The sequence below is a fragment of the Rhipicephalus microplus genome, unplaced genomic scaffold (genome assembly GCF_043290135.1).
Source record: "Rhipicephalus microplus isolate Deutch F79 unplaced genomic scaffold, USDA_Rmic scaffold_13, whole genome shotgun sequence".
Taxonomy (NCBI): domain Eukaryota; kingdom Metazoa; phylum Arthropoda; class Arachnida; order Ixodida; family Ixodidae; genus Rhipicephalus; species Rhipicephalus microplus.
The window spans coordinates 19,804,931-19,821,629 of NW_027464586.1; the positions used below are offsets into that span (position 1 = coordinate 19,804,931).

Here is a 16,699-nt window from a genome sequence, read left to right on the forward strand (position 1 = left end):
AGAGAGATGGTCCGTAATTTTTTTTTACCTTGAAAATGGTCCAACCACGCAGGCTGGGTGTGGTGTTCCGATGCTAGTGTCAACGTGTTCAGAAACACAAGGACGATGACAATCCAGTAGAAGGCTTGTGACTTGACGCCTTTGCGACAGGCGCGCCGCAGCCTCCTGTTCGTGCGACTCAGCTGCTTACTGCAACAAAGGTGCAACAAGAAAACTGATCAGCAGCAGAGCACATCGTAACATTAGCCAAACATCTCTTTCTTAAATAGGAAGTGTTTTCGATGAAGGAAAATCATACGCTTTAATGTTGCACGTGATCACAAAAGCAATCTGGGCTCCGCGCTTATTCGTCTCGTAGTTATTCGTACATGCGCACCACTGCCGAGCACTTCAATATGCTTGGTTGAAGCACTTTTCAATATCATTTTCTCCATGCAGATTTTTATTGCCATAAAGTTGTGACCATAGCTGACTGTTGTGTTTGCATATGAGCAGTGTGGCATAGCGGTATGCACTGATCTACGGTGACCAAACTCGAAAACACCAATGAATAATTACTTCCGAACTGTTGCTATTTGAGCCTCGGCCTGCTATCTTATGTGCAGAGCTTGCAGGTGGCGGCAGTTCCGACCACCCAATATTTAGGAATCGCAAGGAATTGCGTGTAATTTGAGATCATCGGCAGGAAGTTCAGGGACCAGATGTAAGCTGTATTGAAATTGACGACGCCTGAAGCGCAGAAAAGGCGGCCAAAGTGATACACCGTGCAAGAACTCTCCGTGAATTAGAAGGAAAAAAAAACCTAAACGAACGCACGTCACTGAAGACACACTCGCTCGACAATTCACCCGAGATCACAAACGAGCATCTTATTTGCGTGTGACGTGTAAGATTGCGCAAGTCATTGTCTTTCGTAATTCCACAACCATAAATATTTATCCTTAGAAAGACCCTATAACATGCACGTGAACAAGGCGGAGAAATTAGAAAGGGTCTGAGGGAAGACGCGGAAGATGAGGGTAATCGCAATGGATAACGCAACATGGATGACCCCCCGGCCTAGCCCAATTATGTATAATTATATGGAACATGTATTACGTAAACGCATCTTGACAAGACTGCGACATAACAGTAGATTTGATCAAACATGCAATATTTTTTTTTCTAATTTGAAGAGCTTGCTGTACTATACACACTGTACACAATGTCTCAAGACAAGTGCACCAGGAAACTGGAAAAATGTTAGCATCACATTCATGCAGAAACACGCTGACGTAAAAGACTAAACATTATATGCAATTAGACTTACTGTTACTATCATGCAATGTATATTTACGGCTACAAAGTCATCTAAGATTATAGAAAAAATGCTCTAATCAACGCAAAAAGCAAAGTGGCTACAAGAAGAGGAACTACTTAGTACTACAAGGACCAGTGCTATGTCATCAATCAGGAAATTTAAAAATATCTTGAGTGTGACAAACTTTCTTTAATTGCTTACAGAAATATTTGTCTACACATATATTATTCTTTTCACTGTAGCTAAGGAATATGTAACTTCAATTATGCAGGCCAACAGTCACTTTTACGGTACCACGCTGCCTTCTTTATTTATTTATTTATTTATTTGCAATAACCTCAGGTCCAAACGGCATTACAGAGGGGAGTGGTTGAGAAAGAAAGAAAAAAAAATTTTTACAAAATGCAGCGGCGAATCATAGAAGTAGAAGATCGAGTAGAAGATCTTAATTATACAGGTTAGCTAACAGGCTTTATGGCAAACAAAAACGCGGGAATGATGAGAATTACATCAAGACAGGAAAAACGACAAGAAAATTAATACTGTACAGGAACAACACAGCATCGGGTAATACAATACTTTGTTGGCTGTAATTACACATAACTAGCTAAGACACTTTTGAAATGAAGGTATAAGGCCCGATGAACCATTGCTGAAACTTGTGACACAATTCAGGTGTGCGAACAGAAGTCAACAGCAGCACCTCGTCCCCAGGGTGAAAAGATGGAGCACAATGCAATTCACCATAAACAGACTTCTATCTTGCTGTATTCGTGCGAATCGCTCCTGAATTGTATTACCTTTTACCCAAGTGGCAACACTGAGCGAATCGTAAAGTGTATCCTCGGAAGCGGATGCTGATGGGTTAACGTTAGCGGTAAATAAAGAAACATTTAAAAAGGTAGTAGGACAACGTCCGTGAACTATATTTGATTGATTGATTGATTGATTTGTGGGGTTTAACTTCCTAAAACCGCCATATGATTATGAGTGACGCCGTAGTGGAGGGCTCCGGTAATTTCGACCACCTGGGGTTCTTTAACGTGTGCCCAAATCTGAGCACACGGGCCTACAACATTTCCGCTTCCATTGGAAATGCAGCTGCCACAGCGGGGATTCGATCCCACGACCTGCGGGTCAGCAGCAGTGTACCTTAGCCACTAGACCATCGTGGCGGGGCATCTCTAAACTAGGTAAAACTGTGAGTAGCCTCTTGCCCGCTCAAGGGAAAGAGACAAATGGTAAAATTGTGTCCCAGTTTTTGTGGTTTGGTTGAATATGGGTAATGATCATGTCGGCAAGAGCGCGGTGGAATCGCTCGGTTAGTCTGTTGGTCTGGGGGTGATAACTTGACGTGGTCTTATGAGGTGTTGCCACAGGCTTGGATAAGTTCATTGACAAGTTAAAAAAGACTTTTTTTATGGTCACTGATAAGAACACATGGAGCACGATGGAACACTATAACGGCTTGGAGAACGAAGTCAGCAAATTCAGAAGTGGGGCCAGTATTCACGGATGCCGTCTCGGCCTAGTGGGCTAACTGATAAAAAGCTGTCACTATCGATCTGTTGCCGGCGGCACTGACTGGGAGGAGGCCGTAAAGGTTAACATTTACAACATCGAAGGGTGTAGCTGGGCATGGAAGAGCCTGCAGTGCATTGGCAGAAGCACAAGTTGGGAGCTTTTTACATTAGTAAATATCGGAGGAGCCGACGTACCTGGCAACGCTTGTAGAAATTGCGGGCCAATAAAAACAGCCTTAAACAAATATTAGCGCGACGAAAACAGGGACGGGAAAAAAAAAGACAAACTACAGCGCTGACTCGCAACTAAAGTTTATTCCTAAAAGAAGCGGAATGTATGGCATCTGAAAAAAGCAAAGCAAAGACAAGAAAAGACCCATCGCGCAAGCTCAAAGTGACAAAGCTCTATAAATTGCTATGTGGCTAATGAAAAGTGCAAGCTATCTGTGAGATATGATAAGTTGAAATACGTGGCGCAAAGTTGCCAATGAGAAGAACGGGAAGAGACAGAAAGAGCGCCAACTCAAAACTAAGTTTATTTTCATGAAGCATTCACAATATATAGGCTCTTGGAGGACATGCGCAGAACATTTCAATCACCGCATGTGAAAGCATGAACATTTTAATGATGAAATAAACAATTATTGCATTCATGATATCTGGGAACCAGCAACAAACATATGCCTGATGTAGAGACGTCGAAAAAAACCAAACACACCCAAGCCTGCGCAAAAAAATGGGAGGAAAAACCGCAAAAAAGACTGACAGACACTTCGTTGCAACCATCTAAATTACATCTAGATCCAACAGTTGGAATTCACTATTATGCAGCAAAACTGAAGCCACGCTGACGCACAAGTCACCTTTCTTCCTTATGTGAAAGTCTTCGAGTAACTCCCGCACCAGCGCATCCCGGCTCCTTCCAAGTAGTCGCGTGTGATCGAAATGCGGCGTGCCGCCACACGAAGCACAGTGGAAGGACGAACGAGACCCTGCTCCATTCCTAATGAGGAATGTAGCAGAGATAAAGAATGCTCCGTTAAACGGTCATTTGTACAGCGCCTTGTCTGGCCTATATAGACCTTGCCACAACTCAGGGGAATATCATAAACAGTGCCCATGGCACAACGCACGGAGGGCTTTGCATGCTTCTTATCGCACATCGCACTTCTTGAAGAAATGTGGGCACAGAGCCTTGAAAGTTTATTCGGAGCTGAGAAGACCACAGGCACATGGTGTCGATTCGCACCCTTTTTGAGGTTGTGGGAGATTGTGTGCATGTATGGTACAACTTGTGGTCCTTTCCTCTGTCCTTGCAATGGCTCTGGCTTCCAGCGTTCCCCTTGCAGCCTCTGAAGCAATGTTTCAGATACACTGACTAAGACCGAATAAGGAAAGCCGGATGCAGTGAGCCGCGATAACTGTCAGGAAAAACTATCACACACTGTGTGCTGGCATGACTTGGACAGAGCAGAACGAAAACGCATAGCAGCCTTAGACCTCTTCACCACTTTTGAATGTGCACAATCATAAGAAAAAAGTACTATTCGCCTTCCAGGGCTGAACTTCCAACAGACATGACCTTCACGCACAGGCAGGTTATTATCTAAAAACTGCAAGCTTTCGTCCATGAGCATTTCATGGGTAAAAAAGCAAGCCTTTTCCATGTTTTGGACCAAATCTACATCGCTAGAGTGCGTTACAGGGTTAGTATAAGTTAACACCACGAAGAAATTGTCCACATATCTAAATATATTGGGGACTTTTCCTGGATCAACGGCATTTGCTAAAACACGATCAATATACGCCAAAAGTTGCTACAAGGAACAAGTGCAACGTGAGAGCCAATACAAAAGCCCTTTATTTGAATAAACAAACCATTATTAAAAAGAAAAAGATGCTACGAAGATAAAATTATAAAAGTGACATGAAGTTGGAAACGGATACGCCAGAAGTATTGGCAACATGGAAAACGCTTGCTTTTTACCCTTGAACTGCCCATTTACGACTGCTTGCCGTTTTTAGATATTAAGCTGGCTCTGGGCGAGGGTCACGTCTGTTGGAAGTTCAGCCCTAGAACGAGAAAAGAGCTTCTTTCATATGATTCTGCGCATTCAAAAGTGGTGAAGAGGTCTATAGCTGCTATGTGTTTTCGTTCTGCGCTGCCAAGACATGCCAGCACACAGTGTGTGATAGTTTTGCCTGTCAGTTATCGCGGCTAACTGCGGCCGGGTTTCCTTGTTCGGTATTAGTCAGCGTGTGTGAAACATTGCTTCAGAGGCTGAAAGGAGAACGCAGGAGGCCAGAGCCATTGCAAGGACAGAGGAAGAGACCGCATGTTGTACCATACATGCACAAAATCTCCCACAATTAACTTGAAAAATGTTGCAAATCGACACCATGTGCCGGTGGTCTTCTCTGCTCCGAATAAGCTTCCAAGGCTGTGTGCCCGCATTTCTTCAAGAGATGCCAATGCGGTGTGCGATAAGAAGCATGGAAGCCCGTCCTGCGTTGTGCCGAGGGCACTGTTTATGAAATTCCCCCAAGTTGTGGCAAGGTCTATATAGGCCAGACAGGGCGCTGTACAGATGACCGCTTAAGGGAGCATTCTTTATCAATTAGGAATGGAGCAGGGTCTCATTTTTCCTTCCACTGTGCTGTGTTTGGCTGCACACCGCATTTCGATCACACGCGACTACTTGGAAGGAGCCGGGATGCGCTGGCGCGGGAGTTACTCGAAGACTTTCACATAAGGAAGCAAGGTGACTCGTGCGTCAGCGTGCCTTCAGTTTTGCTGCATAATAGTGAATTCCAACTGTTGGATCTAGATGTACTTTAGATGGTTGCTACCAAGTGTCTGTCCGTCCTTTTTGCTGTTTTTCTTCGCATTTATTTGCGCAGGCTTGGGTGTGTCTGGTTTTTTCGACGTCTCTACATCAGGCATATCTGTTGCTGGTTGCCAAATATCATGATTGCAATAATCATTTATTACATCATCAAAATGTTCCTTCCTGCATGTGCAGCGATTGAAATGTTCTGCGCATGTCTTAGTTGTGAGTTGGCGCTCTTTCTGTCTCTTCTTCTTTTTATTGGCAACCTTGCGCCACGTATTTCAACTTAATATGTACCAACTAGCGCAACATAACGTAATGTTGAGATATAATACTTCTGCACCTGATAGTGGTCTGGAAGGCTGACTAATGTGATTATCACCTTCCAGTGACAAACAAAATGCTTCTGTGATGTCTCGCGACCGTAGGTCTATGTGGCAACGCCAAATTTTAGTCTTATCAAAATAAGGATTAGACCCATTTCTGTGACAATGAATGGCCGAATTCTTTTTTCAATAAACTTTAGTTGCGAGTCAGCGCTGAAGTTTGTCTTTTCTTTCCCGTTTCTATTTTTGTCGCGCTAATACTTGTTTAGGATGGAAGAGCACCAACTCGACCAATTTTTCCTTCTGATGCACTATAAACGATTTCGAATGTGGTCTTACGTTTTATAATAACTGAGTGGACCAGCAGTCAGATCGTCATGAAAGCGAAGAGAACGAGGTAGAACGGCAACCCTGTGCTGGCCATCAGGATGGTAAATTTGGCGGTACATAACCAAGTTGTCCAGATTAAGCAGCGAGAATTGGCGACGAAGCCTCGCGTTAGGGAACGGAAATCGCCAGCGAGGTAGCCTATGATACGCCGACGGCACGGGTCAGCCAGCAGGCGAGAGGGAAGGTCTTGCTCATTGTCCAAGGCGTGCTGGAAAAATTTGGGTCCCGTATTTGCATGCAGCTTTTCTCCCGAAATTGCACTGATTAGGTTTCCGCAAAAAGGTCATAGGTGAGGAAGGCAGGTCGAAGAGAAGACGAGGAGTGATAGAAGGGTGAATGTGAGCGGCATCTGGTTGACCAATTACTATTACACAGTTCACGCGATGCGGGTGGCGAGGGTGACCGACGGGGAGGTGGCGAATAACGGCGGCCTAGGTAAAAGTCGCCGCCGGGAAAGACACGCTCGCTCATATCGTAGCCTCGATGCTCGTCCCGACAAGAAGGTGGGATATACTGGTGGCCTTCATGGAAATCTCCAGGGAAATCACGCTTGCTCCTGTACCCTCGACGCTCATCCTGCTGACGCTTACGGCAAAGAGAGAGATGTAACCCTTATAGCAGCAGTAGTAGCACGTAGGGCGAGTGGATGACCAGGGCGGTGTTGTGACTGGCGCCAGAGGTGACGAGGGAGCGGCGCTCTTTTAATCCTCAAACAAGTAGCCGAACGGCCGGCTGCCTATGCCCGCCAGTATTGTCCCTCTTAGCCGGAGGGTGAGACGTCATCTCACCGCAACGCCGTAAGCAGTTTGAGAGCGGACAATGAATACAACAGCTTCTTTGAAAGACTGTGGCGGCAGCAGGTATTCACCCCACTAATTGAGCGAACATATCGGTGAACCCTTTGATGTTTGCTGTCATGAGCTTGGGACCCCTCGACCTGCGGCGCACACACGACGGGGAAGAGCACCAATGGCGCCACCTTGGAGTGCTGAGTCACACCTCAATATTGGACGTTCACGTGGGCCGTGCATGCTCGTACCCCTCGCCAGTTGTGTGTAATATGTGATTGGACAGCACCATCTGCGCGTGTTCTTTGATCTAGAAATCTGGGGAGCGCGTACCCTTTATAATGGGCCACCCGGCTCCTTCGAAGGAGCCCCATGTAGAGGAACGCCAGATTTGAGAGCTCGCAATGTAAGAAAGAGCTCGTCATGTACGAGAGCTCACCATGTACATTATGTAAATAAATCTTTTTTAAGTCTCTCTTCCTCCAGCCTCGACAACTTCATCCCGGGCCTCTGGTGCCTGCAAACCCCGGTCGTAACAACTGGTGGGCAGCATTGGGATACGACTCCGCGACGGAAAACGACATGGACCAAAGGTCTGCCGAAAGCCCTGGAATTCGGCGGAGTCAGCACAGCGTACCCCAGCCGTATGTAATGGGGTGAGCACCTGGCTTTGGCTTGAGATGTATCGAGTTTTTTAGCCTAGACCTGCTAAAAATATATGTAACCAACAACTCCCTGGCCACTGCGGTTGTTATCTCGGCACTGAGCAGCACTGTATAATTATCTGAGCAAGTTAAGCAGGAAGGCTTGGATAATTCGATAGGAACAAACATTTTGCGGGAGTTTGAAGGGTACGTTTCGGTAAAATTTAGAATGCTGTAAAAAGCAGTAGAGTGAGAAAGAAACAGGAAAGAGGTTATAGAGGGAGGTTAACCACGTAGGGATACTTGTGGGCTTAAGGTTGTGGTCTCCGCTGTGGGATTTGCCTGGCTTCAATTTCTCCAGACCCAGAATTGAAACGCTCGTGGGTTTGTGTTTTATTACAGCTGAGCCAAAGCAAGGTAGTGGTCATGGACCTCTTGAGATTAACGATAGATAACCTGCTAAACCTTTTTTGGGATCTTGACCTAAATTTTAACGACGATATGCTTGCATCTCAACTCTGTGAAGTATTTCTCGAAAGCAAAACTGAAAAGGTTCAAATTGAGCACTTCGAGAATATGTATTTATTGGATAAGGAAGAGGAACAGAAGCGCAAACGAGACAAAGAGCAAATAAAGTTGTTGTTGTTGTTGTTCTCCCATTGTTAGTGGCGCATACCCACTGTGGGGGATAGGCTAAGAATCGAGTGGTTTTAAAATTTACTGTTCAAATTTGGAATGATGGAGGTATATCAGAAAGATTACCGATAGCCTAGGAAAGTGTGGTGTTTATTGTAATGCACACAAATATTTACATAAACGAATTTATTCTTAGAATAGAGCAATGATCTGATTTTATACGTATATAATTATGTGGACATGTTATGATGATGAAACTGGTCAATTAGTCAACCTATTATTTCATCAATATAGTCCCGGACGGCCGCGCATACTGTCGCATTAGAGAAACCAGAAATAGAAGCTCCAAAAGAGAAAATGACAGGCAGAGATAAGTCCACACCAATACCACGTAAAGGTAGTTCTAATATGGTTTTTCGTAATGTGTTAAACCACCTGCAGGTCAAAAAGAAATGGTCTATTGTTTCCAGTTCATCACAGAATGCACACAGTGGCGAAGGTGCCTGAGCAGACCTGTGTTTATAGAAATTTAGACTTGGTACCCGGCAACGCAGCCTTGTGATAGATACTGTCGCATTAGAGAAACCAGAAATAGAAGCTCCAAAAGAGAAAATGACAGGCAGAGATAAGTCCACACCAATACCACGTAAAGGTAGTTCTAATATGGTTTTTCGTAATGTGTTAAACCACCTGCAGGTCAAAAAGAAATGGTCTATTGTTTCCAGTTCATCACAGAATGCGCACAGTGGCGAAGGTGCCTGAGCAGACCTGTGTTTATAGAAATTTAGACTTGGTACCCGGCAACGCAGCCTTGTGATAGATACTGTCACATTAGAGAAACCAGAAATAGAAGCTCCAAAAGAGAAAATGACAGGCAGAGATAAGTCCACACCAATACCACGTAAAGGTAGTTCTAATATGGTTTTTCGTAATGTGTTAAACCACCTGCAGGTCAAAAAGAAATGGTCTATTGTTTCCAGTTCATCACAGAATGCGCACAGTGGCGAAGGTGCCTGAGCAGACCTGTGTTTATAGAAATTTAGACTTGGTACCCGGCAACGCAGCCTTGTGATAGCTACTTCTTGTTTTCGAGTGCGGCAAAAGTCTCTTCGCCAGGGATATAATAAATGGCGATATTCTGTAGAGTCTGTTAGTGCTGAACCTTTAAAGACTTGAATAGGTGTGCGTCTGCGGAATGGAGCAGCAGTCACATAGGCGGATGATGCACCGAGCGGTAGAATTGGTTTGCTGATTGACGACTTAGCTAAGGAATCAGCTATTTCATTTAGAAACAAACCTTTATGTCCAGGCACCCAAACTAATCGTACTTTTCTCAAATGCGCAGGTACTAGTGCACGGAACGCCTTTGTTATGTGATTATCAGCACCAACAGAAAGTGCCGCACAGAGATATAGGGAATTTGTTATTATGACTGCTGATGTAATTGATGTATCTAACTTTCGTAAGGCGAGCACTACTACCAGAAACTCAGCCAGAAAAACGGGTGTGAAATCGGGTAGTCGAAGGGAATAAATCCAATTTAAAATCGGGCGGAAAATACCAACCCCCGACTTTTCGTCGTATTGCGATGCGTCTGTAGCAATAATAACGTTCGTTGTAATACGGCGCAGGTGATCTTGTAGTAAACCATCCAAAATATTATGGGGAAGTAATTTGGTATCTTTAGGAAAAATGTCGTCAAATTGACTTTCCAAATAAAGTGCAGGAATGAAGAACATAGGAAGAAGATGAAGGAATTAGATGAGGAGATCTGCACGAGTGACAAGCAACTATTGCACTCCTTTCATTCTGACTAGGGTGTCTTTTCTTTTTTCTTTCTTTTTTCTGGTGGGTGGTTTCGATATTAAAAAAAAATCTTACTTAATTAAGTCATCGATTCTTGGCCGATCCTCCTGAGTGGGTACGAGCCATGTCTTTGGAATCATCATCATCATCAGGAGATAGAAAGGATGCATCGTAAAGTGGGGGCTTTGCAGCAAAGAGGCCAGGCATCCGTAGATCTAGCGCACGAATGGTGTGATGTAGCGGTGGTGCCATTTGAGGCCGAAGAGAAGGCAAGTATACCTGTAAGGACATCGTTGACATTCAAACCCGTTCCCAGAAAAAGAGCTCGTGGTCAAAGCAGGGTGTGAGATTTCCGTGGTGGTGGAAACGGAGGTAATATTAGCAGAGCGTTCCACGACAATGGAACCTTGCAGCCCTATGGGCGATGTTGATGAGCGTCAGAGGCGGACGAAAGGCTCAAAAGTTGGCCCCAAGGAGTGTGCCAAACGGGGAAAGCGTCCGAAAACAGAAGCGTGGCAAAGCTCGCGATCAGCGCGGCGTGTTTGACGAGGACCTTCAAACGGCGTGGCGGATTCGCGAGAAAAGGCTCGTTGTCTTCTCTTACTCGCTTGAATCGCGTGGGTCTGAGCGGCCGGAGAGTAAAGAAAAAAAAATTGGCCCCGTATATGCATGTAATCTGCAAATGCTGTCGAAGGACGATAGTCTTGCGTGTGGAGAAGAGAACAATTTATTTGATGTTCTGCGCAAGAAAATCGGTGAATAGTATTTTGGAGGCGCTGCGTTCGAGTGCCACGAGCGTGCAGCGGAAGCGAATGAGTGCATCAAGGCACGTCACACGTCAGACATGAGCGCGACCTGGCAGTGTTCTGGAAAAACGTAGCGTGTGGCTCTGAGACGGGCGTGCGCGCCCGTCTCGGACGTGATAAGATGTAGAACGCAAGGCGATGTGAAGGTGCCACCAGCATCGCATCTTAGCAAAGCGTTGGAAACACTCACCTTTTCGTGCAAGCGTTGCATGATCAGCGCCACGTGATAAGCGCTACGGTTCTTAAAATTACTTTTGTATGCATTTTCTAGCAACATATGCCCATGCAGAACATATACATGTTGTTATGGTGCCCCAGCCTTGCGCAATAATTGCTTATTCATTGACAATGGCACAAGTATGAACGCTAAATCTTGAGCAACATTTGTGGGTGCTGTGAATGGGGTCAGCCGTTTTAAGTAACCGGTGCCGTTAAGAGTGGACAAACAGACAAATGTACAGGCAGACAGACAGACAAACAGACAGACAGACAGACAGACAGACAGACAGACAGACAGACAGACAGACAGACCAAAATTTCTTCATCGAAGGTCCCCAAGAAAGACTACCGTCTTTAAAAAAGCGCAATCTACGCGGCCACGGTCTAACGATGAACTGATAGGCAATCATCAGGACTGTGCTCGCGAGACAGCGGAGGAGAATATCAATGAAGAACAACGTCAGAGTGGGACGAAAGGCTCCCAAGTTCGTGCAAAGAAGCGTGCACCGGGGAGAAAGCGTCCGAAGGGCAACAGTAAGGCAAAGCTCACGGTAAGCACAACGCGTTTGAGTAAAGGCTTCGAATGGCGGATTGAAATGGCGAGAAAAGTTTCGTTTTCATCTCTGACGGGTCTGTATCGTATGCGTCCGAGCCACCGGAAAAGAAAAGCGCATCGTACGTGGCAATGTTCGAATGATAAATTGCTAGGCAATAATCAGGACAGTGCGCGCGAAAGATTTAACAAGCATGTGGGTGCTGATGAGCATTAAAGGTTGGTGAAAGGCTCCATAGACGGCACGAAGAAGCGTGCAAAACGGGGAAAGTGTCTTAAAGACAAGCAGGTGAAAATTGCGATGCATTTGAGTAATGTGTCCAAACGGTGGAGTAAAATTTTGAGAAAGTTGCCGTAATTTTATTTTTTTTGTTTATAAAGTACTTCAGGCCATAAAAACGGCCCAAGCAGGAGTAAGAGGTGGTAAAATAATAATATGATCAATTAATAGATGTAGAGGTGTAGAGGAAGAAGAAAAACAAAGAAAACAACAACGGCAGAAAAATTAAATCAGAAAGATGTACAATATATTCGTGGGTTACATAAACCACACTTTAAAGTAATTTTCTAGAGATTTTAGTACATTTGCAGAGTCAAAATTATGGTGCGGAAAATCGTTCCAGTCTGATATTGTGTGAGGGGAAAAAGAGTACTGGAAGTTGCTAGTGTGCGCAAAGGCAGGTGTGAACTTGTAAGAATGGTGTGCTCTAGTAGGACGTGAAGATAACGGATATAGGACGTGTGAAAAGTCTATGATAGTGTTTTTCTTAGATAGGTGAAAAAAAAAAACTTTAAGTCTAGCTTGTTTTCTTCGGGATTCGAAAGTTGGAATTTCGTTATTATTTATTAGCTCTGTCAGGGAGTCAGACTGGTAAAAGCGATTGTAAATAATTCGAACAGCTAATCTTTGGACTTTCTCAAGATTATTTATTTTTTTAGTGTGCGGATGCCAGACTTCAGACGCTTACTCTAAACAAGGCCGGACTATTGTATTAAAAGCCAGGAGTTTAGTTTTAGGGGCAGAGCTTTTGAGGGTGTGCCTTAGTAACCCCAATTTTCTACGGGCAGAACAGCAAATATTTTCAATGTGGCAGGACCAACTTGAGTTGTTGGTGATTGTGACGCCAAGATATCTATAACGTTGTGTAAGTAAATTGGAGTTCCTTTAATACTGTACGAGTAAATTAAAGCTTGTTTTCTGTTAGTAATGCGCATAGATACGGTTTTCTCAGGGTTTGTGTGCATGTCCCAGCACTCCCACCAGCTATTAACTGCATCAACACTTTGGTTCAATAACACTTGGTCATCTGTGGATTTTACTGAACTAAACAGAAGGCCATCATGAGCAAACTTTCGCATTTCAACACCATATTTAACACAGGATGTAATATTATTGATATAGAATAAAAATAGTACTGGTCCCAGGACGCTACCCTGGGGAAATCCGGAGTTCACAGGAAGAGGATTGGAGTAGGTACTGCTTATATCAACAAGCTGTGTGCAAGAAGACAGATACGATGTTACCCGATTAACAATGGTCGAGGGAAAACCAAGAATTTAAGTTTGTGAAATAATTTCGAGTGGGGTGTTTATCAATTGCCTTGCTGAAGTCAAGGAAGATGACGTGAGTTTGACCGGATTCATCTAGGACTGAGGAGAAAGAATGCATACAGGAAACTAATTGGGTTGTCGTGGATGGACCTTTACGGAACCCGTGCTGGGATAGTGATAGTACGTTGCGCTCGTTTAGAAATTTAATCATATAGTTAGAAATTATGTGCCCTAGAAGTTTACAACAAGTGCTGGTAAGTGATATTTGTCCGTAGTTAGACAAAAAAGTGGTATTTCTTCTATTAACTACCGGAATTATTCGAGCGATGCGCCAGTCTAAGGGAACAATGCCTTGAGATATTGATAAAGGAAATATTACTACAAGAAAGTGGGATAGCGGTTCAGCATAACGACGTAAATATATTTGGCAGGTTGTCCGGACCACAAGATTTTGAATTAAGGTTCACAAGCATGGAAAAAACACTATCAAACGTTATGAAGTCACAATCAATTTCTACTGAAGTACTGCCAATGACACTAATAAATGAGCATGGATTGGAAAAAACAGAGAAAAAGTAACGGTTGAATTCTGTGGCAATTTGTTTCTCGTCTTGAATAATGTGATCCCCAAGCACAATGCAATCTTTAGATTTCTGTTGATTAACTTTTAAGTGACGCCAAAACTTGGCTAGATCACCGTTACGTAATTGGGGTAATTTAACAGAGTGAAATACATGTTTGCTGGACCGAATTCTTTCTGAGAGCATTCTTTTTTATTTCTGAAGTGGCAATCCTTTTGAGTTATGTTTTCTAATACGCTTTACTTTCCGTGCAATTTGAATGATTTTTCTAGTTATCCATGGATTTTCGGGATGTTGCTTTCTAGTTTTGTTAGGAATAAAATTGTCTAGGCAATAGCTACAAAGTGATCGGAAGGTATTCTACAGATAGTTTACATCATCACCAGAAAAGCGATCAAAGGCTACATCGAGCTAATCTAAAACTGTCTCGTCATGGGCTTTAAAATTTTTTGAACACATTCTATTTCCCGTGCATATTGTCAGATTGATGACCAAGACGGAATGTGAAGAAAACCAATTTGTTATCAGACAGACCGCCATCAACAGATACATGTAGATCAGAAAGGAATTTGCTATAAAACACAAGATCTAATATTGACAATGTACCATCCTGCACCCTTGTCGGCACATTCACAGCTTGTTCCAGATCACATGCCAGCAATAAATGAAAAACAACCTGGCCACTTGAGGATGAAGAGCATAGTTTGGACCAATCAATATTGGGTAAACTAAAATCCCCTGCTAGTATTAGGCGGCTTCCAGAATATTCAACACAGAAATCATAAATTTTAGACAAGAAATCTTCTGAAGTCAGACAGCGGTAGGCCGCTACAAAAAAAATAGAATTTCCAAACATGTTTAGTTTCAAAGATAAGTTTTCATGGCCATCTATTTATTTCAAAGGCGTAACTATCACATGAGAGCTCAATATAACGGCGTAACCTCCGCCACGCGATGGTTTGTCCTCTTTAAACACTTTAAAGTTGCGAGGAACAATTTGAGCATCACTGACACCTTCGTACAGCCAGGTTTCAGTCAAGACCAAGATGTGAGAAGAGTATGCTAACAATGTGCTCTCTAGTTCAGCAACTTGGATGATAATGTTTCGTGCGTTGATATTAAGAAGACGCATGATTTGATTGCGAAGAGGCGGGATTTGTCAGGCACTTTCCGAGGGCTCAAGTGCCGGTGATAAACTTCGAAGGGTAATGGTTGGAAATTATACACGGCGATTGCTGCTGTCATCCCACATGAACGTGTCATCATCTATACGGAGCTTATCTTGCAAAAGATAGAGTTTCTTGCCGTTAGCCCTATCAACTTTAGCACTGTCCCACAGCAGTTTACGCCTGTGGAGCGTGCAGCGGGAGTATTCATTTTGGATAAAAATTTTGGCGCCTTTAAGCTTCTTGGCGTTCATTAGTATTTCTTGTTTTTCGTTGTAATCCTGTAGGTACAGAATTTTGGGATGATTTCCAAGTCTGTGTATACGTCCAACCGGATTGCACTCAATGCCAAGCTTTTTGCCAAATAGTTTCTTAACGACCTCATCACAAGCTTGCGTATCACAAGACGGCACCACACAACGACATTTCGGGCAGCCTGTGCAGCTGGTCACCCTCTGGTCGAATCTCCCACCGGTGGACGAGCTGCTGTGACTGGCACCTGAGCTGAAGAGGCAGCGTCACTCTTTTAATCCTCAAAGAAATAGACGAAGAGCCGGCTGCCTATGCCAGCCAGTATTGTCCTTCCTAGCCGGAGGGTCAGACGTCGTGTCGCCACGACGCCGTAAGCCGTTCGAGAGAGGACAACAAATACCGCAGCTTCCTTGAAAGATGCTGCGGCGGCAGCCACAAATCACCCCGCTAATCGAGCGAACAGATCGGCGGACCCTTTGATCTATGCTGTCATGAGCTTGGGACCCCTCGACCAGCGGCACACACATGACGGGGAAGAAGCCCGCTGGCGCCACCTTGGAGTGCAGAGTCACGCTTCAATATTGGACGTTCACGTGGGCTGTGCATGCCCGCTCCCCTCGCCAGTTGTGTGTGATCCGTGATTGGACAGTACCATATACACGTGTTCCCTGATCTAGGGATCTGGGTAGCAGATACCCTTTACAAAGAGCCACCCGGCTCATTCGAAGGAGCACCATGCAGAGCAACGCCAGATTTGAGAGTTCGCCATGTAAGAAAAAGCTCGTCACGAACCAGAGCTCACCATGTACATATTGTAAATATATCTTCTTAAAGTCTCCCCTCCTCCTGCTTTGACAACTTCATCCCGGACCTCCGGTGCCTGCAAACCCCTGTCGTAATAGCTGGTAGTAGCTGGTGGTAGGTGCACCGGCAGAGAGCGCAGTCGGATGGACAGACGAAGGCTGAGTTCGCGTGAGGGTTCGTGGCAGCAACCGGCGCGTATGTAGGTGGTGGCAACGTCCAGCTGATGGGGCTTGAATGTGCGGCAGCAATTTGAGCGATTGTTGGAGGAGGGCGAGAGGCAGCAGGCTGCAGGTGCGCCGTGTGAGTCATCGACGTCAGCTTCTCTCCAATGACATCGCGCAAAACCGTTGCGGAAGGCTGACTGGGAATCACAGAAGAAAGTGAGAATCTTATCAATTGACATTCCTCGCGTATGATTGCTCTTATTATGCCACGTAGGTTTAAGTCTGCTGTAGGACGTGTTGCGTCATTGTCCGTTTGTAGGTGAACAGACTCGAGTTCGTCGAGGCGCTGACAGGTCTTG

At 44.6% G+C, this 16,699-nt stretch overlaps 1 protein-coding gene across 1 annotated transcript in view; it reads right to left on the reverse strand.

Annotated features, from left to right (window-relative positions):
- LOC119162950 (muscle calcium channel subunit alpha-1-like) overlaps positions 1-16,699 on the reverse strand; it is a 1,445,695-nt gene that overhangs the window by 892,886 nt on the left and 536,110 nt on the right. Inside the window, exon 13 of the mRNA XM_075882643.1 lies at positions 29-189. Within this exon, the coding sequence (XP_075738758.1) occupies positions 29-189 (161 nt within the window). The remainder of the gene's footprint in view (positions 1-28; positions 190-16,699) is intronic.